This window comes from Nycticebus coucang, chromosome 14 (assembly GCF_027406575.1).
Source record: "Nycticebus coucang isolate mNycCou1 chromosome 14, mNycCou1.pri, whole genome shotgun sequence".
NCBI lineage: Eukaryota > Metazoa > Chordata > Mammalia > Primates > Lorisidae > Nycticebus > Nycticebus coucang.
Genome location: NC_069793.1, coordinates 84,578,430 through 84,604,964, shown reverse-complemented (window position 1 = coordinate 84,604,964; position 26,535 = coordinate 84,578,430). Strand labels below are relative to the sequence as shown.

The window sequence follows — 26,535 nt, the reverse complement described above, 5'->3', positions numbered from 1 at the left end:
GTTTACTATACTAGCTAGTGTGCAAGAGGCTAAAGAGTATATAAACTTATAGCTGAAATAGGAAAGGAAGGTTGCCAGCTTAAAGAATTAGTGTTTAGTTTATACATATTTCATCAAAACTTATCAATATGCTAAATTCTTTGATTGCTTTGGGAGTTTATTCACATATTCACTAAACTTTGCTTTCTGGGGAAATTATTTCATTCCTATTACTTAACTTTGATAATGCTTACTTAATTCTGAGACCAAAAACAAACATGGAATCCTAATTACTCATATATTCCTTGGTCATTGTTTATTAATCCAAATTTAATCTTTAGTGATAAGGCTAAATTCTCTCATAGGGCACACCTGGACATACATGTATCTATACAGCCTTGCCTGCACACTTTACGCTTTTTATACATGCTGACAGGAAGCATGTATGTCCCTGAAAAGACTAATGCATAATTGTCACATCAGTATTTTTATCCACAGCTGCTGTTTGCGGAAGCAGATGATGCCTGAATTCCTTCCTCTTATGCTGGCTGTCAGCCTGACACCTAACAGCTTATAGTCCCAGTTGTTTCTCAAATGGTTATCCATTGTCAGCTATAAGCATACATTCAAGATTTGTGGGTTCAGTTCTAGACCACTGCAACAAAGTGAGTCACACATTTGGGGGGGGTTCCCAGTCCTTGTCAAAAGTTGTTTACACTATATTGTCATCCAATTTCTAAAAAACACAATATCTAGGAGCAAAATGTCAGACTAGAGACATCTTATCAGGCACTTGTGGTGAGACAAGTGAGAGAGGACTCTAACCACCTCTGCCTGGGGGATCCTGCTCCAGGAGCCAATGAGGAGGTCAGGAGCTAAGGAAGGCAAGCACCTGGGAAAAGGCAGAGGCTGGCTGGCCCTCCAGTGAAAGACTAGGGACAGGAAAGCCCTTTTGTTTCTTGGACTGGGCTTCTTGCTGGAACTTCACTGGAAAGGGCTACAGCAAGCAAGTAAACTTGAACAGTGTCTGGCAGCCAGGATTGAATCACCAGGTGGGGTGGAACTCCCATCTGCTTGGCTAATAGCAGGGTGCCACCATTATACGGGGGTAGCCTAGGAGGAGCAATCTGCAGGGTCCTAGTGTACGGCTGGTGCTGGAACTCCTGTTGAGCTTGGGCAGCCAACTTTACCTAACAATTGCAATCAGTGTAACCTGGCTTATTGTACCCTCAATGAATCCCCAACAATAAAAAAAAAAAAGAAGTGAGTTAAATGGCTCTTGCATCCCCGGAAAAGCTATTTTTTTTGTCAGGAGGCACTGATTGGAAAATTAAGATGTGTGTCCTAAGAAATCTGACAAGAGCTTTAGGATGCCAATCCTGCAGGGACTGCTAGCAAAACTTCCAAGCCCTGACTGAGGTCAAATAAATCAGGAAGACAAGACCTGGTCTCCTCAGCAACTAGATAGTGGCTTGCTGCCCCCATCTTAAACAGCCAAACAAGCATGTGTTCTGCATTTCCTAACACCACAGCACCACCTGGTCTCCGAGCAAAAAAATGCACACACATGTATTTTTATTCTTTTGTTGTTTCTTTTCTCAGTTTTTTTTTTCTTTATTTTTCTTGCTGTTTTTGTTGTTGGTTTTTGTTTGTTTGGTTTGATTGTATTTATTTTTTCATTTTTACTTTATTCAAAGCAAGGGGCTCCTCCATTTCTGCTATAGTTTTTCCGCGCCTTTTATTCTTTCCTTCTTTTAAATTTCTCTCCTTTTTTCTATCTTTTGGTAGAGATTTTCCTACTTTTCTCCTCTGTCCCACATTAAATTTATCACACAACAAAGATATCCTTTCCCCCCCTCATCTTATAATTTTATTTTTCATTTATAATTATCTATTTTTATTATTTTTCTTTATTTCTTTGATCTTTTTTATTCTGTTTCATTTTGTATCCTATTTATGGGACAGACCCTCACTCTGAAGCCTGCACTAGGGGTAGTCACAGCACAGGTCTGGCTCAAGGAGGCCTTGAGCTCATGGTCTAGGGAGACTTTCCAGCATTGGCCTTTGGAAAGACAGTATTGGTAGGTCTCGACTATGGCATACTGCTTATTTTTTTTCTATATTTGGAAGAGGTGGGGTCCTGATTTTGCCTGGGCTGCTAAGGTGCTTCTGATTTCAAAGGATCAACCCAGCCTGGCCTCTCAGAATCCTGGAATTGCAGGTGTGGGCCTCCATTTCTACTGTTACTCTCTGTTCTTCTTTTCTCTTTTTGTTCATTTTTTTCCTTTCACCTTCCCTCCCCCCTCTTTTTTCTCTTTATCTTATTTTCTCCTTTCTCTTCTCTCACTCTTTACCTTTCCCATCCTTTGGCCTTATTACAAAAGGCCACTTCAACTTCTAAACACAGTGACATGGTAATTTAAAATGAAGGAGTGGCCAGGACTGGTGGCTCATGCCTGTAATCCTAGCACTATGGGTGGTAGAGGCAGGTGGATTGCTTGAGTTCAGGAGTTCAAAACCATCGTGAGCAAGAGTGAGAAACCCCATCACTAAACAAAAATAGCCAAGCATTGGGGTGGGCACCATAGTCCTAGCCACTTGGTAGGCTGAGGCAAGAGAATCACTTCAGTCCAAGAGTTTAGGGTTGCTGTAAGCTACAACTCCACGACACTCTACCAAGGGCCAAAAAGTGAAACTCTGCCTCAAAAAATAATAAATAGGGTAAAGCAGGTAGTAAGAGAAAATAGGAGGAGAAGAAAATGAACCAGAAGAAACTCACATGAGGAGAACCAAGAGAAAAATTCTGGCAACATGAAAAATCAGAACAGAGCAACTCACCCCCACCCAAGGGATTATAAGGTAGCTACTGCAGAGGATTCCTCCTATAAAGAAATAATGGTAATGACAGAAAAGGAATTTAACATATAAAAACAATGAGAGGAATTGAAGAGAAAGTAGAAGACATTCAAAATGAAATCCAAAAACAGAACCAAATAATAGATCAAAGATATGAAGAATATAGAAAAGGTATAGCAGAGCTTAAGAATTTGAAGCAGCCAATTAGGGAACTTAAAGATGCAGTAGAATGTATCAATAATAGATTAGGCCCTGGAAAAGGAATTACAGAGCTAGAGGATAAAGTTCTTGAGCTAACACAGGTAGTTAAAGAGGCACAAAAGAGAGTGAAAGCAGAGTGTTTGCTAGTAGAATTATGGGACTTGACGAAGCATTCAAATATACAAATTTTAAGTATCTCTGAAGGAGCAGAATGTCCCAAAGTAATGGAAGCCCTAGGGAGGATATCATAAAAGAAAATGTCCTAAGTATCACCAAAGATTTCAACACACTCCTTTAAGATAGATATTGAACCCTATGTTATCTCAGCACAAACAGAGCATCTCTAAGACACATTGTAATGACCTTGGCCAAAGTCAAATTGAAAGAGAAAATTCTGCAAGCCAGGAGGAAGCACAATTGACCTACAGGGGCAGATCCATCAGGGTGCCAGCAGACTTTTCAGATGAAACATTCCTTGCCAGAAAAGTATGGTCATCTACTTTTAACCTTCTAAAATAAAAGAATTTTCAGCTCAGATTTCTGCATCCCGCTAAACTAAACTTCAAAATAAATGTAGAAATTAAATCTTTTACTGGTATGCAAACATTGAGGAAATTTGCCACAGAAGACCAGCTTTACACTGACCATCACCATGGACCACAAGCAAAGAAAATACCCAGGAACTAAAGAACAAAACCTAGTTTCCATAGGGTTGAAAAGTGCCACGGACCACCCTGTCGGTGGGCTCCAGTCCGAGGGAAAGCAGGGAGAAGGAACGAGGAAAGTTGAGAGGTCGGCGCAGGAATGACAGTCTGGCACACTACGGGTTAAAGTATGCAGCTGCAAAATTTACTGAGAGCACATGTTGGTATTTATACATTTTCTTTCCAAGGTTCAAACAATGCAATCTTCATTTTGCTTATGCTTGTAAATTATCTTTGTGTCTGCATATGCGGTTTATCATGCATTACATGTTTTCAAGGTTTTGCTCTCCGGAGGGAGGTGGTTTATCAGTAACACCTGCTTACTCCCTTTTCAGGAATGTCAAGGCTTACAACTCTTCTCAGTCCTGTAACTCTTTTCAGTTTCTTATGATCTTATTTTTAAAACAGCTGGACATATTCTTTTATGTATAATGCTTGACTACTTTTATATATATTTTTTATATATTTTTACTCCTATTAGTAACTATACTTTGATTCATAATTAATTGTTTGTCAAACATTAAAATTCCCTATTGATTTGTATTACATATGAAAATTAGTGAAGCAAGATGTTTTTCTAAGTAAAGTTTTACTGCAGGTGGTGATGGTGCATGTCGTGATGGAACATCTTGTTTGCTGTGCCTGCATTGTCTCATTTTACTGACATTTATGGTGGGAAAGTTCTGTTGTGCAGGTTTTCTTGGAGCCATTGAGTCTGGCACAGTCACACTTTTTGTGCTGTTTCTGGACCAGCTACCTTTGTGTTCATTCTTATTGTTTACTTATCAGGACAAACAGACATTCAGCTTAACATACACGTACACTGTAACAGAAAGCCATACTCTTAGGTTAATGCGATAGAAAACAGCATGCTGGGCAACATCTCTGTTGCTGCGCACACTGGGGGTGCTGGGGGCTTCGCTCCGGGGAGCACAGACCTCCTTTCCGTCGTCTTACAACGCGGACAGCGCCACCTCGCTGCGGCTTGGTGCCGAGGGTGCGGCAGAAAAGAATAAAATTATTCGATGAATGGTACTAGGAGAACTTGATAACCACATGTTAAAGACTGAAACTGGACCCATACCTTTCACAACTTATAAAAATTGACTCAAGATTGATAAAAGGTATAAATCTAAGACAGGAAATGATACAAATCTCAGGAGAAACTGTGGGAAAAACTCTTGATGATGTTGGACTGGGGAAAGATTTTATGACAGAGACTTCAGTGGACATGGCAACAACAAAAATTAACAAATGGGACTTAATTAAGCTGAAAAGCTTCTGCACAACTAAGTACACAAGTGAAGCAAATAGATTTCCTTCAGAAATGAGAAAATATATTTGCATGTTATGCATCTGACAAAGTGTTCATCAGTAGAATCACATCTATCACTGGGCAAGAGACATGAACAGAATCTTCTCTGAGGAAGACAGATGAATGGTTAACAAACATATAAATAAATGTTCATCATTCTTAATCATCAGAGAAATACAAATCAAAACCACCCTGAGATAGCACCTAACCCCAGTGAGAATAGCCCACATCACAAAGTCCCACAATTGCAGATGTTGGCACAGATGTGGAGAGAAAGGAACAATTTTACACTGTTGGTGGGACTGCAAACTAATATAGCTTCCTTGGAAGAAATATGGAGAATCCTCAAAGAACTCAAATTGGACCTCTCATTTGATCCTGAAATCCCAGTACTAAGCATCTACTTAGAAGAAAAAAATCATTCTATCATAAGGACATTTGCAGTAGATTGTTCATTGCAGCTTAATTTACAAGTGCCAAGATGTGATAAAAACCTAAATGCCCATCATCCCAGGAGTGGATTAACAACTGTGGTGTATGTATACCATGGAATGCTAGTCAGATACTAGAAATGATGGAGACTTTACGTGTTTTGTATTAACCTGGATGGAGCTGAAACTAAGTCTTTTTAATAAGAATGGAAAAGCAAGTATCCAATATACTGGATACTAATATGAATCCAGTAGATGATCTAATATACACTCAAACAAGAGAAAAACTCAATTCACTTCAAGTTAGGGGAGGGGAAAGGAGAGAAGGAGTAGAGGGGAGGTAGAGAGGGGATTGGTGTGCTCCCACTTAATGGGCACAATGTAAGGGTGTATGGCACACAGCACAATAAAATGAAGTGTGGCTATATTTCCATAGCTTTCTTAACTGTACTTACTGCCTTACATTCCTCCTCCCTTTCTTAATTCACTTTTGTGATAGCGGCCTAGTCAGCTTAGGCTGCTATAATAAAAATTGCCATAGGTTGGGTGATTTAAACAATAGATATCAGTTTCTAATGAAACTGGAAAGTTCAAGATCAAGGCTTTTCAGATTAGGTGACTAGTAAAGGCATTCTTCTTGGTTTTCAAACAATTGTGTTTTCATTGTATCCTCACATAGCAGAAAAGAGAGAGAGTAGGCCAGCTCTCTTGTGTGTCTAAAGTCCCATCAAGAGTGCCCCACCATTATGGCCTAATTACCTTCCAAATGCTCTATTTCTAAATACCATCACATTGAGGATTAGGGCTTCAGCATATGCAGATGATCTCATTTATTCAGTATTGCAGATAACTGTAAGTCATGAATTTATAATTTGTGACAGAAAAATTTCTGGAAAGTAGAAAATTTAGTCAGACAAGTAGAATTGGTTTCTTTCATTTATAAACCAGTATATTTATAGATACTGAGATTTTTCTTTCACTTTTCTGATTGTTTTCCTGACTCATTAAATATAGATTTTACTAGTGAGAAATATATTTTGAGACTAAAAATACAGTTTAAGAAGCAACTTGCTTGCCTAACATTATATAGTGTCACAGAGAGATATTTACAGAGCATAACTTACCCAACTTAGACAGAAAATAACATTTCCAATTATATACATTGGTTAATGTGTGCTGTAGTAATTTGAATTTGGGCGTGAGGTCTCTATTTAGTCAACATAGGGTCCCTGAATGCATTAGCTCTTGTTATCAAGAGACATTTAACAAATAATGAAACTTGGAGAGTGTGTCTTTTTTTAGGTGAAAAATATTCATGAAGAAAACTGAGTTTCTAAAATGTGCGTGTATTTGTGTATGTTTAAGGAAAAACCATAAAAAATTACCTTAAATGATCCTGAGAAACATTGGATCATTGTAATCAAACATTGGATTGATTATTATAAAGTATAATAATATTCGTCAAATCATACTATTGCATTCATGAACATTAATCCAGTGCCAAAGCTGGGGCATCCATTCTCATCAAAATATAATTGTAGACATTGCTCCATGAAAATTCTCAGAATGCAAATACGTGTTCTGACAGCTGCCAGAAAGAGACAATTGAGTGGAAAGAAAAAAAAGGAGTGTACACTTAATACAAAATATATGATGTTGATGGATAGTTTGAGGGAAACAAATAGAGATAAGGTAAACAGGTTTTAATGCTTATTGTCATTAACTTCATGTATTTGTTATTGTCAGTAACTTGAAATATTTAGGTTTATAATATATTTTGACTAGAAAGTTGTTATAATATATTCTTATCCTTGTGAATGAAGCTTGGACATGTAAAATGGTTGAGGACATCTGGCATAATTTTATTCACAAATGACTTGCAACCATCTTGACAAGTTAGCCAACAAAATGAGACTCCATAGCTCTGGAAGGTTTAGTTATTAATGTGTACAAAAAATTTGTGAAAAATACAGGAATAAAATATTTCTGTTTGCTTCCTATAAAGATCAAATTCTCTCAGCTGCCTAATATCAGAACTGTTTTAGAGAGAGGACGAGTATTTATGACAAAATTCAAAGCTGTTCCTTTTTGGCTTGGTTTACTGCCAAAGAACAACCTTGATTGTTTAGACAATAAAAAGTGTCCCAACTCAGTCTCATTTCCAGTGGGCTGCTTACAAATGCCTTCAAACAGTGATGTTGGGTAATATCCTTAAACTGCAAAGCCTCAGATGACCTTTCCAGTTTTCATTTATTCTCTAGCTTACCTTTCTTTCTTTTTCCCAACAAGGTTTTAAGTTTCTCTTTTGGAGACCTTTCCTTCCTCTTCAATAACTTTTGTTCAGGCTGTGTGTCTGTAATGAACTATACTTGCCATCTGAGCCTGTTTTATTCATAATAATAAAGAAATAATAATAACACACAGTAAGTATTTTGTACATGCTGGGAATAGTACTACATGATTTACATGCATTAGTTCACGTAAGGCTTACTAGTCCCCTATGAATTAGGTAGTACTGTCTCCCAGTTTTACAGATTAGAGGACTAAGACTCAAAGAGGTAAATGCTTTATAAAAAGTTATATGTCAGAGCTTGATCTCAAACCCAAATCTGTTTAGCCCCCAAATTATGCTTAACTCTGCTAGACTCCCTCTCATGCATTTATCCATCCATACTTTCGTTCATTCATTTATCACCTATTTATTGAGAAGTCACCATGCACCAGAAGCAGTCACAATTAATCAGAATACAATAATAATTGGGACATAGAATATGGCTTTGAAGAAGCAATAGTCCAGTTGGGGAAGTGCAGAATAAGAGTTTAGTTGGGAAATTATATAATTGTAATGCGATAAGACCCATACATAGAGAAATGCACTAAATTCATTGGGAACAGGGAATAGAAAGTGTCCATCTAGGTAACTGATAGAAAGTTCAGTGTTCCTCTTGAGTAAAATCTTGATGAATTAACTAGGAAAAAATGAAGAGGTTTGTTAGGCAAAACAAAGAGCATAACAGCATGTGGAGCAATGGAAGTGGGTGGGTCCTTAATGGATTGCCTCCAGGTGGCTAAAAACTGTGTGAATGTGGGCAGCACATGTGTTTATACATGTACAAATCCATATACACACAGTCATGGGGTGGGAATCTAAGGAGAAATGGGGGCAGGGTCCTGGACTATCACTTTTTTTTTTTTATTGTTGGGGATTCATTGAGGGTACAATAAGCCAGGTTACACTGATTGCAATTGTTAGGTAAGGAACTTGAACTTTGTTGTGAAGACAGTAGAGAGCCAAGGCAAGATTTTAAGCAAAGGAGAAAGATAATTAGATTTATATTTTCATAGGAAATATAAATCCCTCTCTGCTTTCTCATGGAAGCAGAGAGGAAAATGAGGCACCACCACTAGACAGTTTGCAATTTCATAGTCAGATGGTAAAGGATCTATGCTGTGGTAATATAATATGGAAGGTTAGATGGATATCTAAGGATATTAGGAGACACAGTCAACAAAATGTGATGTGGCAGAGGGAGGGGAGGTGGAGGGAGAAGGAAGGATCTTTGGGTGACTGTCACATCTCATTCCTGACACCACTTGCCAGGGCCCAGGACTGGCCAGGTCTCGGGCCCGGCTTATCTAGGTTCCAGACACAGACTGCTAAGTTCTTGAGGGCTATCTACTTTAGCTGGACAGAGATAGTGTCTTAGAGAGAGTAAAGCAGCCTTCTTAGAAAGATAGATCTTAGTCTTTAGTAGAGCTTGATAATCTTCAGCAGAGAGACGCCGTGCTGGCGTTCTGCAGGCAGAAGATTAGACAGAGTCAGAGTAAGCGCGTCCGTAATAGAATGTGCATGCTCCCGACTGCCTTCTCCAGCCTAATACAAGGCTGATCTCGTGCCTCTCAACACCACAGGTGTAGAGACTGCCAATTCACCACTGCTCTCATCTTGTGGGCTCTCATGCTTGTTTGGAGAGCTAAATCCCTCGCCATGCCCTTTCCACCAAGGTGTTCCATTATTGAGCTATACAGGTATTTCTTAAACTCTCGCGCCTCCTAGCCATAGGCTATAAGGGCTGCTGTAGGTGACTTCAAGCTTTTCCACTTGATTCAAATTCCTGCTGATAGTCCTCATGATTGTGGATGAGTAGTAGTCCCTCTAAGCATTTTTCTTTTTAATTAAATTTATTTATTTTTTCATTTGGTCTATACAAGCAGTCCCTGGGTTATGAACAAGATAGGTTCTGTAAGTTTGTTCTTAAGCTGAATTTGTATGAAAGCTGGAACAGGTACACTGACCTGTATTTGTAATATCCTCCATTTGTAAGTGCAAGTTGTACGTGAGTTGTTTGTAACTTGAGAACTTACTGTAATAGTCTTTGTTCCTAAATGCAAGTTGTGCCAAAGTCAGATTTTTGTCAGGAACTGCCTGTATTTCAAATGGTGATAATGGAGATGCTATCCTTTTAATGTTGCTTTAAGGAATACACAATGCCTGACATAATTCTATCTTGTAAATGCTTTGGAATGTTTAAATTAAATGATAAACCACTTGGCCATTTGCAAAAGTACATTCTCGTGACCATTCTCATTGTTGGCTCTGTTCTGCCATTTCTCAAAGCTGTGGCTTTCCTCCCAGTGCAAAACGTTGATAGACTCCAAGTCAGTAGTCTGGGGTCAGGCTCAGCACTCTGTGTTTTAACAAGGCCTCCAGGAAATTCTGACACACACTGAAGCTTGAGAACCCTAAGTGGGAGATAGAAAAATTTTGAATACTTTTATCAGCCTTTTAAAATTCACTCCCCCCTTTTTTGGTCTTTACTGACATGATTATCTCTTCAGAGTAGAATGGCCTAAAACTACAATGCCATTCTCTCCTGGGGAATAGTTAATCATGTTTATTTTTCCCCCAGATAACTGTTAGATAATGGATAGCCCAGAATATTCCCCTACCTGCGCCTTTCTGTAAGGTCTGACAATTTTGGGGGGAACTCATCCTAGAAAAAGTGCTGCATAATCATTGCTGAATATCACTGCATTCACCTTTGAAGTACTTCCCTTGGGAAACTATGCACCTGTATGCCAGTACCTTGGCTACCCTTCAAAGCAGTTTCAGCAATTTTTATGGAATGGCCATTAGAGCTGTCATCAGATGTAGGTCTGACAATTAAGTCCATGAACTTGCCACCCTGTGCTTACATTGGCAGCGCTGTACAAACAACTCAGAAAGGTTTCATAACCTTGGTATATAAGGGTCTTGCAGCTGTGTTCATGTTGACATGTGGCAGTGTATTGCTTAGAGGCATTTATTATTGTTGTTGCATGTTTTGTGTACCATACAATCACAACTCTGGTGGCCATTCCAGAAAAAGAGTTCCAAAACTGCTTGAAGAGTGGACTAGGTATTGGCATTAGTGTACAGCTTCCCAAGAGGAGTACTTGAAAGGTGACAATAGTGATATGCACCAATGAGGTATGTAGCACTTTTTCTTTTCTTTTTTTGTTTTTTGAAATTTCGGCCGGGGCTGGACTGGAACCCACCACCCCTGGTATATGGGACCGGTGCCCTACTCCTTGAGCCACAGGTGCCACCCTAGTACTTTTTCTAAATGAGTTCATGAACTTAATTGCTAGATATCATATATTTGCCTTAACCAATATAATTGATAACTATAATGATTAATATCTGAGTATTAAGAAAATGAGCTTTGGAGTCAGACTCATAATAATAGTAATAGTGCTCCTTACAAGAAGAATGGTCTTGAGAAAATTATTTAACATTTTTGAATTTTAGTTCCCACTGCAAAAAAAAAAAAAATAGACATTGTATTTTTCTTGAAAGTTATTGTGTGAGTTAGAAATAAGAGTATATATCGAACTTTCAATGCAGGTCATGAATTAAATCAAATATTCAGTGAAATGCCAGGTGTGGTGGCTCACAACTATAATCCTAGCATTCTGGGGGACTCATGCTAGTGGATTGCTGACCTTGTGAGTTCAAGACTAGCCCGAGCAAAAGTGAGACCCTGTCTCTACTAAAAATAGAAAAATAGGAAAATGAAGCAAGAGGATCACTTGAACTCAAGTTGAGGTTGCTGTGAGCTATGATGCTACAGCACTCTACCCAGGGCAACAGCTGAGACTATCTCAAAAAAAAAGAAAAGAAAAGAAAGAAAGAAAGAAACAATATTCAGTGAAGAATATGTATTGTTTTTATATCTTATTTTAAATATAGAAGGTAAAGTTTTCATATTTTTGAATTTGTTAAAGTTAAAAGAACTGTTTATTAGTTAAGATAAGAAAATATTAAGAAAGTCAAATTTCCAAAGGCATACATTTACATCAACATTAAGCTACTATTAATAATAATCTCTGATGTTTATCAAATGCTTTCTGTGTCCAGATACCGTATTAAAGCTTAAATATGTTTATTTGCATTCAGCTATATAAAATAGAAACAGAGCTCTAAAATGATGGGAATTCATTTTTTTTAGTTAATGACAGCTACCAAGGTAAGTGGCAGCTTGTATTGGTTTGGTATGAGCATATAATATCTGAGGTGTCTGCAGCTCTTTTTCCTGTTTCCTCTCATGATAGCAAGATAGCCTTCAGCTTCAGTTGTTCTATTCTCCCTTCAGCTTCAGCCATTATATCCTCCTTCCAAGCAGAAGGAAGGGAACAAAGGGCATGAAAGGAACATGCAAGTTCAGTCAGCCTCCCTTTAGAGGAAATTCTCAGAAACCCAACCCAAATCTTCTATAATACTTACATCCAATTAGAGAGAACTGAGTCCTGCAGTCGTCACCATTTGTAAGAAAGAGTAGGAAATAAGATTCGTTTTTTGTCTTAAGTGTATACATTATTACTATAATACTACCCCAAACTTGGTGGTTTGCATTAAAGATGTTTTAAAATAAAAAAAAATTAAAAGAAATGTTAACACATTTCTCAAATTCATTTTACCATAGCATACTTTTTCCCTCTTGTATTATTGTTCTGTTAACATTGCTTTTGGAAATTACTGGTATAATTAATATCTGTATTTAAACAAACAAAGATATTTTCTGAAAACAGTGGTTAGCTTTCTCCTCAGATTATCTAAATAAATTCTACTTTAATTATTATGCTGTCAGTGTGTTTGGAGGTATACAAGATTTCAAAAAGTTATTAGTGTATTTTTATCTATTATATAGTGGAAGTCTGGGCATGGTGGCTTATGCCTATAATCTTTGCACTCTATGAGGCTAAGGCGGTGGATCACTTGAGCTCAGGAGTTCGAGCCCAGCTGGAATTCAAGACCAGACTAAGCAAGAGCAAGACCTTGTCTCTACTAAAAATAGAAAAATTAGCTGGGTGTGGTGACATGAGCCTGTAGTCCCAGTTACATAGGAGGTTGAGGCAGGAGAATCACTTGAGCCCAGGAGTTTGCTCTGAGCTCTGTTGACTCCATGGCATTCTATCCAAGGTGACAGAGTAACATTTCTCTCTCTCTCTCTCAAAAAAATAAAGAAAGAAAGGATAGATAGATAGATAGGTGTACACACACACACACACAATATGGTTGAATTTATGTGTAGCTGCTAAATATCTCTATTGAAAGAAGGAGATCTGACAGGAAAATATCTTGACATTTCAAAAAAATGTTTATTTTTGAGTGGGTCAGGGAAAGGGTTCTCTCTTATTCTTAAAACTCTTAGATCCACAATCGCTCACAAAGGATCTTTTCATTAGTTTAAAACCATGTCAAGTTGATCTCCTCTCCACTACGTTGTTCAAGACTCTGAATAGTTGCCTTCAGTTTCTGTAATCTTGGCACATATGTTATGATAATAGTAATGTAAAATTCTTTGATCTTGTTCTAAGATAGAGAAAAAGTCACTACACAAAAATGAAGGGCATTGTATTTTTCACATTGATCAGATTAAATATGTAAAAGATGATTTAAGTAGTTTCTCTTTGTCTCCCTCAAAAACACAGATGTTGCAAAGTAATCAATTACTAGTAATTTTATCTTCATCTTTCCTCTAAGAAAAGCAAAATTTTATCTCACCTGTTGTAAAAAAGCATTTCAAATGAAAAAAAGCTGATTCTCTAAGGTCTTTTTTTTTTTTTTTTTTTGACACCCTCAGTCGAGTACTCTGGAATCATAGCTCACAACAACCTCAAACTCTTGGGCTCAAGTGATTCTTTTGTCTCAGCCTCCCAAGTGGCTGGTACTACAGGCACCTGCCACAATGCCTGGCTATTTTTTTTTTTTTTTTTTTTGTAGAGACAGAGTTTCACTTTATGGCCCTCGGTAGAGTGCCGTGGCATCAAACAGCTCACAGCAACCTCCAACTCCTGGGCTGAGGCGATTCTCTTGCCTCAGCCTCCCAAGCAGCTGGGACTACAGGCGCCCGCCACAACGCCCGGCTATTTTTGTTGCAGTTTGGCCGGGGCTGGGTTTGAACCCGCCACCCTCGGCATATGGGGCCGGCGCCCTACTCACTGAGCCACAGGCGCCGCCCATGCCTGGCTATTTTTAAAGACAGGGTCTCTCTCTGGCTCAGGCTGGTCTTGAACCTCGGCCTCCAAGAGTACTTGGATTTAAGGTCTTTTAAATGCAACTCCCATCTACACATACCATCTCATACTGAACTCAGCCCATTTCTTGCATTGATGCTGAAGGCATCCATGCTAGGTCTTGCACAACCTGGTGGTATACTGTTGGTGCCCACTGATGCCATTAACAAAAAGCATTTGTGATATTTTTGTAGCCGTCCACAATTCTTAATTTTTCTGTATCATCACTGCTTGTTGACCCTTTGACAGATGAATGAAATCAGGTACAGAGAGGACACATAACATGTCTGTGGTCTATCTACCCCCTGGGAAATGACTAGAACTCTGTGTTCTGGTATTCTTGTCCAAAGTTATTTCAAAACACCAAAGAATAGTTTTGTGGGGAGTCTGGAGGGCGTGTATGGGTCAGAAAGCAGACAAGTGGGAACAAGAAACCAGTAGCCAGAACATGGTCACAAGCCAAAATAGATGCAGAGAGGCTGAGAAATGTAGTATTTTGGCTGCACATTTTGCTTCCCTGGGTAAAATTAATGTCCTGTTACTAAGAAAGAGTGGGAGGATGAATATTGAATGAACAGTTAACACTATCTGTTGCAGTTAAGGATTTCTCTTTCTGTCTCTCTCTCTCTCACACACACACACACATTTGAATATATAAACGTAAGAACAAATGGAGCATCTTTTGTGAATGTCCTCAGCTGTTACTGTACTTAGGACAAGAGGAGAACAGTGTTAAATTCCTTTTTCTTACTCCTGCTATTTTTCTCTTCCCATAGTTAATGTTTAAGTATATATGTCAGCTGTATTTTCCATTGAAGGGAACATTATGGATTGAATTTACATACAGCAATTGATATTTTAATTCAGTCACATATAGTAGTATATATGACCAGAGCTTTAACTTGGCCTTAGCTATGTGGCATGATCCTATTTACATTTCTTTATACTTTTCATTAATGTTTCACACACACAAAAAAAGCATGCTTAGAAACAGATGGACTTGCTTTAATATTGACAATTCATAACAACATGTCTTGCTCCTCTGGGCTTATCTCTATGAGAAACAATGAAATAAGGCCTGAGCCATTGCAAAGCCTAGAAATTGGTATTCGTCATGTTTGCTACATGTGATGGAAAAGGAACTCTACTGATTTTTATTTTTCCCACCTTTGTCCACCTTCTCTAACAGGCTATACATCGATGGTCCATTTGGAAGTCCATTTGAGGAATCACTGAACTATGAGGTTAGCCTCTGTGTGGCTGGAGGCATCGGAGTGACCCCATTTGCATCGATACTCAACACCTTGCTGTACGTCATTTTCATACATTTTATTAATCCAACTAGAGAAGCGCCAACATTTTAGACATCTCTTTTTAGCAAGAAATAATTCCTTACAGAATTCTTCTACTCATTGTTCAAGGAATTCCATTTACTGATTGATGAGAGAATAATTCAGTGACCCTCAACAGGCGATCTCTGACTCGCAACATGCTCTCTTGTAAAAATAAGTCAGTATCACAGTTATGCACTCCTCTGTCTTTTTCCTCCATTAAAAGTCATTCACCACCATCATTCATTTCTCTACCTCCTCATCAGTGGTAAGTAGTACTGTTCATTCATTCAGTACACAAACATTTTTGAGTAAGTATTACAGATTAACAGGAGTATAGCAATGAATGAAAATAGACTTCTTATTATAAAAAAGCTTACATTCAAGTGGGTCTGGTAAAAAATTAAGCAATGAGAAATTTTCAAATAAAATTATTTCAGAAAATATTATAACCATGATGAAACAAAGACAGATTAATGAGATACAGAAATAAAGAGCTGGGATTGTTATTGAAGTATGGTCAGGGAAAGGTTTTTTGAGAAGACAAACACACCATTTCTTGGCTTATTATTTAGCAAATTTACAATACACCGGAGAAAAGAAATTTCAAAGGTGAGAGTGCTTAACCAGGAAATACCTTTTCAGTTAGGATTGTTAGCACAAGTTAACTGATTGATATTAATTCTCATGAAAACACAAACAAAATGACAACAGGAAGTTACTCTCAAATCTGTTTCATTTACTTTTCAAGTAGACATAATTTACATGAAAAATCTGTTTTGTGGAGTACTGAAAAAGAAATAAAAGTTGAAGTGCTATGTTTGAATGATAGTGTATTTCAGTTTTAAGTATTAGATGTCCATTTGGGAATTTCAGGAGGTTCTTACAAAAATAACCGCATTCCATGTCAGAAATCACTTGTTTCTGACAACACTTTGCAAGTTATTTGGACACCTAATGTCATAAAAAAAAAAAGGAACATTTTCTTAACCTCAAGCCTACTTTATAATTATAAATAGGGATCCGGACGTGGAATTGAGTTGCTGGAATGCATTACATAGTGTGTGGTTGGGAAATCTCTTTCTTTAATGATTATTAAGCATGGTATAAACAACCAATTTTCTGGAATGGTCTTGGCTTATTTTGCCTAAAAGACAGGGCAAGACTGAATGACCATGGGAACCCTGTTTGGTGATAGAATTCACTGAAAATAGACAACTTGTTTTTCTGAGATGCAGTGGCCAATATTATTTTGATCCAGGATATTATTTTATCCTAGATCAGTTATGGGCTTCAGCTGGATGCAGATGATGTGCATATTTGTGAATAATACTCATTAACACTTAAATTCATGAAGTATGTCGTGTCTTTGAGTCAGTATGTTGCATATTAAATTCATTTGGGAGTTAAGTGCTGTATCAGATGTTAGAATTTAAATATATGATTTTTCTATTGGTTACTTACTAATGAAAAGTAAATTTTTAAGACCATGGAGATTCTTTTTTTTTTTTTAATCTTTCTTCTTCTTATTTTCCCATTCTAATCACCACCATGTTATTTTAATTTTAAAGGGATGACTGGAAACCATACAAGCTTAGAAGACTATACTTTATTTGGGTGTGCAGAGACATCCAGTCCTTCTGTTGGTTTGCAGACTTACTCTGTATGTTGCATAACAAGGTAACATTGGGATGGTTTTTAGTTTTGTAATTTTTTAATAATCTTCTTTCATATTACACTAGCAATAAATGTTTGCTATCGAATAAACTATTTGCATATGCAATTTATGAAAGAAGTAGGAGGGAAAGAAGTAAGTCACTTACACTCCCCACAAAAAACCAGACCTAACGTCTATTAACACATAGGTACACACGTTTTCAGATATAGATATTTGTGATTATGCATATATATCTATGACTTATTTTAATATAAAACATTCATTTCCTTGTTTTAACATACAATGTTTAACATAGAAATGTACGCATGGGTTTAGGTGGTGAGGGAAGACAGAGGGGATCAAAAGACATTTGCCACGGTGCACGTACGGTACTTCCATCCTTTGTTCTGATAGCACTATCCCCGTCTCCTCCTTTAATATTTCAAATACACTGTCACTAGACTTCTTGGTAAACAATGCAGAATGTCAAAAATCCAAAATTCTATACTTTCATTTTTATAATTCAATATTAATTAAATGTTACCTGTAACATTTATTCTTCTATTTATTTTTCTTCATTTATTCAAATTATATAAGTAATATTCAAGGACATCATTGCTACAGATATTTTAAACAATTCATATAATGTAAAATTCTTTCTTACTATCTTCTCCACCCAATCTATGTAATGAGTTGTAACTCATAAGTGTTCTGTAAACTCTATCATATTATTTATATTGTTATGCAAATTGCCCTTTAAACTTATTTCTAGGTCTTGACTATTTCTTTGGTATTAGTACAAATAGCACTATCTCATTCTTTTAAATGATGTATAGTATTTCATGGCATTGATGTGTTTAGTTTATTTAACAGTTCCCTAATGTGCTATTTAATGGGCTATTTAATGTTTTTATTATAAACAATGCTGAAATGGATATCATTATACGTGCCTCTTTGTACATCTATTCAACCATTCTACCACTCCACAAATATTTATTAACTGCCTACTATTATTCAAGAACTATCCTAGGAGTGGAGATGCATCAGGTAAAAAAATCACACCGAATTTCTGATCTCATGTGGTTTACATTTCAAGTGAGGAAGACAGACAAGAAACCTATAAACAGAGAGGATGTCTGATCATGAGATTCCATTTAGAACAAACATAAGGAAAGTAGGGGTGAAGCAACATAAACAGTAGAAGGCATGGCGATTTATATTCCATGTTTGGGAAAGTCCACCAAATAAAATGTTGTTTGAGGAGAAACTGGAGTAATGTGGACCAATAGGTGAGACATTTATTTTGGAGAAAAATTTCAAGGCAGAAGAACCTAACTTTATAAACAAGGGTCCTGGTGCAGTGGTATGTTTGCTGCGTTGGAAGAAAAGGAAGGTAGTCTGTGTGGATGGAGCAAAGTAAGCAGGGGAAAGAATGATCGGAGAACTGATTAGAGAGGTGGTGTGTGTGTGCTTTTCTAGAAAGGTGTGGATTACATAAGGCCTTAGAATTTATGCAAAAACCCCCCAAAATTGGTTCTGGATGTATGCCTGGAATAATAGAAAGCACAGGATTGAACAGATTTTTACACCAATGTTCATAGTAGCCTTATTCACAATAGCCAAAAGACGGAAACAACCCAATATTCATTGAAGGCGCCTGGGGCTCAGTGAGTAGGGCACCAGCCCCATATACCGAGGGTGGTGAGTTCAAACCCAGCCCCGGCCAAATTACAACAAAAAACAACAAAACAATAGCTGGGCGTTGGTGGTGGGCACCTGTAATCCCAGCTACTCAGGAGGCTGAGGCAAGAGAATCGCCTAAGCCCAAGGATTTGGAGGTTGCTGTGAGTTGTGACAGCACAGCACTCTACCGAGGGTTAATAAGTGAAACTCTGTCTCAAAAAAAAAAAAATGTGGCACATGCATAAAATGAAATACTATTCAGCCTTGAAAGGAGGGACATGCTGACACATGTGGTAGCGTGGATGAACCCTGAAGCTATCATTCAAAGAGAATTTGTTCACAAAAGAACAAATGTATGATTCCACTTATAGGAGATACTTAGAGTAGTTTAATTTGTAAAGACAAAAAGTAGAATGGTGGTTGCAATAGCCCGGTGAAAGGGGGAAATAGGTAGTTATTGTTCCGTATTTTTTCCAGACTATTCATTTCTCCAGTTATATTTCTTGTCATATATATTTTTATTCAAGGGAAATCAGTACTGAGTAAGGGTAAGGAAGGAACAGGAAAAAGGTGTCTGTTTGTTTTTGTTATTTGTTTTGTTTTGCATTTCCTACAGCCTACACAATCACTAATGCCTTCTTTTTTAACAAAATCATATTCTTGATGAATAAACACCTAGGTAAAGCTTACAGACTCTTAGGGAATAAAATAAAGAATATTTGTGGAGGACTTAGGAAAATATTAGTTTAGTATAGTATTTAGCATGCTGTATTTTATATATAAAGATATATAAACAGAGAATTATTCCCTTCCACCATCACCATCATACCAAATTTATACCAGTAGGGCAGGTTGTTACAGTTAAAATGTGTCATTTTATTTATATGTGTGTGTGTGTGTAAGATACTCATTTGCTTATAGATCTTGGCCGTATTAAGCTAGGATATGTGTTACATTCTAGAATCACAAGTGTTAGGGTTGTGGAAAATCTAAGCATACTGAAAGACTCTTCAGTAAGTCTGTTCATGTTTATGTCCTCTCAGTTTTGGCACGAGAACAGACCCGACTATGTCAACATCCAGCTGTACCTCAGTCAAACAGATGGGATACAGGTATGTGGTTGGATGTTACTGTAAATTAAACAAGCCTCTTGATAACAGAAGATTTACTGTAGAAACTGTGCAGGAAAAAAATTTCTGCAGGTGGTTTGAAGACGTTTCCTAGACTTAGGCCTCATTTGGAATGTGCCAGAAAATTCATGGCTTAGACCGTGAAGTCAACCATATCATGCCTTTCATTTGTCCTCCCCACAGGGAACTGGAGCAGACCTTTGGAGTCCAGCCCTTTCCTTTTCACTATCACCTCAAATTCTCTGCCTCTAAAAATGCACATGAACAGTCTTGTGATTTTTTTTTTTTTTTGGTCAAGGAGAGGTTTTATGTGGAGAGAGAAGATGAGCTCTTATGGAATTCAGCTTATTTCCCTCGAAGGGAAATGAAATATTGGCCATAATGCAGTTTGTTTAATACACTAGGTACTGTGTTAAGACTGTTGTGTACATTAGCTCATGTGACTCCAACAGATTACAGAAGTTGATAAAATTACTATCCTTGTTTTATGAAGAAATTAATATGAGAGAACATCTAAGAACTGGATAGGTGTATAAATCTGAGTGTGAATGATTATGGGAATTTAATTTTAGTATTTCCCATCATGCACTTTCACAATGTTTTTGACTGCAAATTATGAATTTATGTCAGTTACTTCAAAACTAATCTAACCTGTTTTTTTAAGTTAGATTTCTACCTTGCTTGGTATGTAAAAGATATTTTAGTTTGCTGTTTTCATGAAGTACGTCAGTATTATTTTCTTCATGATTTGCTGTAATTCAGGTATGGGGCACAGTTTACCTTTGCTTCTTAGTTTGACTACCTGGGATTTAGACACTTTATTCTCTCTTATCACTTCACTCTGACTTTTCACTATCAGTTTCGGTCTAATGATATGATGTTCCTTTTTTCCCCCCAAATCTCAAGTGATTTATTTTCTTTTCGATTTTTTTTTATTCTTGATTATTATGAGTTCATAATAGTCATATATCTTTATAGGGTACATGTGGTGTTTTGATACAGGCATATCATGTGATTTATTAAATCAGGATAATTGGGGTATCCATCACCTCATGCATTTATCACTTCTTTGTATTAGCAAAATTCCAATTCCATTCTGTTAGATAGCTTAAAGTATACCCAAGCTTATTGAACTTACTGTTGATAATAGTCACTTTGTTGTGCTATCAAATATTGTTCATCCTAACTATTAAATACATTTTTGTACCCATTAATCATCCTTCCTTTATCCCCCCTCTTCACTACCCTTCTTCTTTTTTTTTTTTTTAACAGAGTCTCACTTTGTCACACTTGATAGAGTGCTGTGGCATCATAGCTCACAGCAACCTCCAACCTTTGGGCCCGAGTGATTCTCTTGCCTCAGCCTCCCAAGTAGCTATTTTTAGAGACACCCAGCTATTTTTAGAGGGGGTGTTTTGCTCTTGCTCAGGTTGGTCTTTAACTTCTGAGCTCAAGCAGTCCACCCGCCTTGGCCTCCCAAAGTGCTAGGATTACAGGTGTGATCATTTTTTTTTTAATACACCTATTTGGTTCCCACATAATGAGCAACAACATGTGTGAGATTTGTCCTTCCATGTCTGGTTTATTTCACTTAACATGATACTATCCAGTTCCATTCATGTTATTTATTGCATATGGCAGGGTTTCATTCTTTTTTATGTCTATATCATATTCATTATGTTTATGCACGACAATTTCTTTATCCATTCATTTGCTGATGGACACTTAGGTTAATACAATATCTTGGCTATTGTGAATAGTGTTGAATAAACATGAGAGTGCACAAATATCTTTTCCATATACTGAATTCCCATCCTTTGCGTACAGACCCGGAAGAGGGATTGCTGGGTCATACAGTAGTTGTATTTTTAGTTTTTTGAAGAACTCCATATTGTTCTTCTTAGTAGTTGCACTAATTTACATTCCCACCAACAGTGTACAAGGGTTCCCTTTTCTCGCACTCCTCTCCAGTTTGATATTTCCTGTATTTTCTTTTTGAAAAAGGCCATTTTAACTGGGATGAGACATTGTAGTTTTAATTTGCATTTTTGTGATGACTAATGATTTGCATTTCTATGATAATGAGCATTTTTTCACACACCTGTTGGCCATTTGTATGTCTTCTTTTGAGAAATCGCTGTTCAAATTCTTTGCCCATTTCTAAACCTATTATTTTATTTCTACCTTTCAAGTTATTGGAACTCCTTATATAATATGGTTATTAATCCCTTGTCAGATACTTTGCAGATATTTTCTCTCATTCTGTGGGTTGTCTCTTTACTTCATTGTTTTGTTTGTTCTGCAGAAGCTTTTTAGCTTGATCTGAACCTATTTGTCCAATTTTGCTTTGATTGCCTGTGCTTTGGGAGTATTACTCCAGAAGTCTTTTCCTAGACCAATGTACAAAGTGTTTCCCCAATGTTTTATCCTAGTAGTTTCATAGTTTGGATCATAGCCTTGAATCTTTAATCCACTTTGATTTGTTTTTTGTATATTGCAAGGATAGTTCATTCTTCTGCACATGGATATCCAGTACCAGCACCATATATTGAAGAGGCTTTCCTTTCCCCACTGTATGTTCTTGGCACCTTTGTCAAAAATAAGTTCGCTATAGATGTGTGGATTTATTTCTGAGTTATCCATTCTGCTCCATTGGTTTGTGTGTTTATAACAAGTTATTTTCATTACTACAGTTCTGTAGTATATATTTTCAATCGATTAATATTATTCCTCCAGTTTCTTTTTTTTTCCTCAGGATGTCTTTGACTCTCATGGGTCTTTTGTGGTTTCATATACATTTTAGGATTTCTTTTTCTATTTTTGTCAAGAATGTCATTGATAGGGCGGCGCCTGTGGCTCAGTGAGTAGGGCGCCGGCCCCATATGCCGAGGGTGGCGGGTTCAAACCCAGCCCCGGCCAAACTGCAACAAAAAAATAGCTGGGCGTTGTGGCGGGCGCCTGTAGTCCCAGCTGCTCCGGAGGCTGAGGCAAGAGAATCGCGTAAGCCCAAGAGTTAGAGGTTGCTGTGAGCCGTGTGACGCCACGGCACTCTCCCTGAGGACGGTACAGTGAGACTCTGTCTCTACAAAAAAAAAAAAAAGAATGTCATTGATAATTTGATGAGGACTTCATTGAATCTGTAGATTGCTTCGGGCCATATTGACTTTTTTTTTTTTTTTTTTTTTGCAGTTTTTGGCTGGGGCTAGTGTAAAACCTCCACCTCTGGAATATGAGGCCGGCACCCTACTCCTTTGAGCCACAGGTGCCACCCCCATATAGACATCTTAACAATATTGATTCTTCCAATCCATGAGCATGGAATATCTTTCCAATTTTGTATCCTCTTCAACTTCTTTCATCAGTGTTTTGTAGTTTTCATCATAGAGATCATTCACTTCTTTGATTAAGTTTGTTCTAAGATACTTTATTTTATTTATAGCTATTGTGAATGGGATTACTTTGTTTTTCCTCACATTATTGACTGTTGGCTTATAGAAATGCTGATTTTTGTACATTAATTTTGTAACTCAAAACTTTACTGAATTTGTTTATCAGTTCTAATTGTTTTTGAGGGGAGGCTTTAGGCTTTTTCTGATATAAGATCATACCATCTGCAAACAAGGATAATTTGACTCCTTCTTTTCCAATTTGGATGCTCTTTATTTGTTTCTCTTATGTAAGTGTTCTAGCTAGAATTTTTAGTACTATGTTGAAATTATTGACTAAAAAATGTCAATAGATAATGGGCATCTTTGTCTTGTTCCAGATCTTAGAGGAAGGCTTTCAGTTTTTCTCCATTTAGTATGACACTACCTGTGCGTTTGTCATAGATGGCTTTTATTATGTTGAATTAAATTCTTTCTACCCCTGGGTTTGCTTTTTTTTGTGTGTGTATGTGATTTTGTAATGAAGAGATGTTGAATTATTATTATTATTATTATTATTATGAGACAGACTCTTACTTTGCACCCTTGGCAGAGTGCTGTGGCATCATAGCTCACAGTAACCTCAAACTAATGTGCTCAAGTGATTCTCTTGCCTCAGCCTCCCATGTAGCTAGGACTACAGGTGCCCACCATAACACCTGGCTATTTTTAGAGATGGGGTCTCTCTCTTGCTCAGGCCAGTCTCAAACCTGTGAACTCGGCAATCCACCACCATGGCCTCCCACAGTGCTAAGATTACAGAGCCACCACACCCGGCCAGAGATGTCGAATTTTATTGAAGACCTTTTCAGCATCAATTGAAAAGATCATATGGTACTTATCCTTTGTTCTGTTGATATGACGTATCACACTGACTGATTTGTGTACATTGAACCATCTTTGCATCCCTGAGGTGAATCCCACTTGATCATGATGAATGATCTTTTTAATGTGTTTTTGAATCCAGTTTGTTAGTATTTTTTAAAGAGTTTTTACATCTGTTCATCAGCTGTATTGGCATGTAGATTTCCTTTGCTGTTGTGTCAATTTGTTTTTGATAACAGAGTGAAATAGGCCTTATAGCATGAGTTTGGGAGCATCCCCTCCTCCTTAATTTTTTGGAATAGTGTAAGTAGGATCATTATTAGTTCTTCAAATGCTTGGAAGAAGTCAGCAGTGAAGCCATCAGGTCCTGGGCTTTTCTTTGATGAGAGACTTGTTATGACTGCTTTTGTCTTGTTACATTTTATTGGTTTATTCAGGTTTTGAATTTTTTTCTTGGTTCATTCTTAGTAGGGCTTTTTTATATGTCTAGGAATTTATCCATTTCTTCTGGGTTTTCCAATGTATTGGCATAGTGTGGCTCATACTAGTCTCTAATGATCCTCTGGATTTCTGTAATATCAGTTGTAATGCTGCCTCTTTCATCCCTGATTTTATTTGAGTTTTCCATCTTTTTTTTCTTAATCTGGCTAAAGGTATGTAATTTTGTTTATCTTTTCAAAAAAAAAAAAACAACTTCCAGAAGTGGGAGGTGGGCAGAGGGAGGGGGATTGGTGGGATTACACCTGCGGTGCATCTTACAAGGGTATATGTGAAACTTAGTAAATGTGGAATATAAATGTCTTAGCACAATAACTAAGAAAATGCCAGGAAGGCTATGTTAACCAGTGTGATGAAAATGTGTCAAACGGTCTATGAAACTAGTGTATGGTGCCCCGTGATCACATTAATGTACACAGCTATTATTTAATTAAAAAAAAAAAAAAACTTCTGGGCGGTGCTTGTGGCTCAAAGGAGTAGGGCGCCAGCCCCATATGCTGAGGTGGCGGTTTCAAATCCAGCCCCAGCCAAAAAATAAAAATAACAACAACAACAACAAAAATTCTTGTTTCATTGATCTTTTCTCCTTTTTTGGCTTAAATTTCATTTATTTCTCTGCTGATCTTTATTGTTTGTTTTCCTTTACTAATTTTAGATTTGGTTTGCTCTTGTTTTTCTAGTTCTTTGAGATGCACAATTAGGTTGTTTATTTTAAACTTTTCTACTTTTTTTGATGTAGGCACTTATTTCTACAAACTTTCCTCCAATTTCTGCTTTTGTCCTATCTCATAGGTTTTGATGTGTTTTTGTTTCCTATATTTCAAGAAACACTAAAATTTCCTTCTTAATCTCTTAATTGACCCATTGGTAATTTAAGAGCTTGTTGTTTAATTTCCATTAGTTTGTATAGTTTCTAGTATTCCTCTTGTTATTGATCAGAAAAAGTAGTTGAATTGATTTCAATTTTTTTGAAATTCTTAATAGGTATTTTGTGGCCTAACATACTGTCTGTCCTTCAGAATGATCCTTGAGCTGAGGAATTCTGCAGCTGTTGGGTGAAATGTTCTGTAGTTATATATTAGATCCATTTGTTCTATTGTGCAAGTTAATTCCAATGTTGCTTTGTTGATTTTCTCTCTGGGTGATATGTCCAGGGCTGGAAGTGGAGTGTCGAGGTCTTCAATGGCTACTGTACTGGAGTCCATCTCTCACATTAGCTCTTATAATATTTGCACTATGTTTCAGGGTGCTTCAGTGTTGGGTGTGTATATATGTAGAATCGTTATGTCCTTTTGCTGAATTGATCCTTTTATTATTATACAATGATATTTTTATCTCTTTTTATAGTTTTTGTCTTGAAATCTATTTTCTCTACTACAATATAGCTTCTTCTGTTCTTTTATGGTTTCCATTTCATGGAATATCTTTTCAAACCCTTTAGTTTTGGTCTGTATGTGTCTTTATATGTTCAGTGAGTTTCTTGAAGACAATATGTGGGTAAGTCTCATTATTTTTAATCTGTTCAGCCACTTTATGTCTTTTCATTGTAGAGTAATCCATTCACATTCAATGTTATTGATAGGTAAGGACTTACTACTCCCATGTTGTTTTGATTTCTGGCTGTTTTGTGATTTTCCCTTTGTTTTTCTCTTTCTGTGTTCCTTTGTTAAAAGGAACTGTCTTTGGGAGTGTGTTTCAACTTTTGCTTTTTAGTTTTTGTGTATCTGCTATAGTTTCTTTTTTTTTTTTCTTTTTGTTTTTATGACTGAGGTTATCTTAAGGCTTACCAAAATGATTTTATAACTAATAATTTTAAAAATAAGACGTCTCCTTACAAACAAATGAATAAGCGTAGAGAAATATAAAAGAAATTCTTTCCCCTTCACTTTTTAATTTTTCATTGTTTTCATTAATCTGTTTACTAGAGAGCTCTCAAAAAGC

General features: G+C 37.0%; 1 protein-coding gene across 4 annotated transcripts in view; it reads left to right on the top strand.

Moving 5' to 3' along the window:
• The window catches only part of NOX4 (NADPH oxidase 4), a 178,746-nt gene that overhangs the window by 135,318 nt on the left and 16,893 nt on the right, over window positions 1-26,535 (top strand). For all 4 annotated transcript variants that reach the window (XM_053562167.1, XM_053562166.1, XM_053562169.1 and 1 more), the window contains 3 exons: window positions 15,235-15,354; window positions 16,948-17,056; window positions 19,760-19,828. In XM_053562167.1, the coding sequence (XP_053418142.1) occupies window positions 15,235-15,354; window positions 16,948-17,056; window positions 19,760-19,828 (298 nt within the window). The remainder of the gene's footprint in view (window positions 1-15,234; window positions 15,355-16,947; window positions 17,057-19,759; window positions 19,829-26,535) is intronic.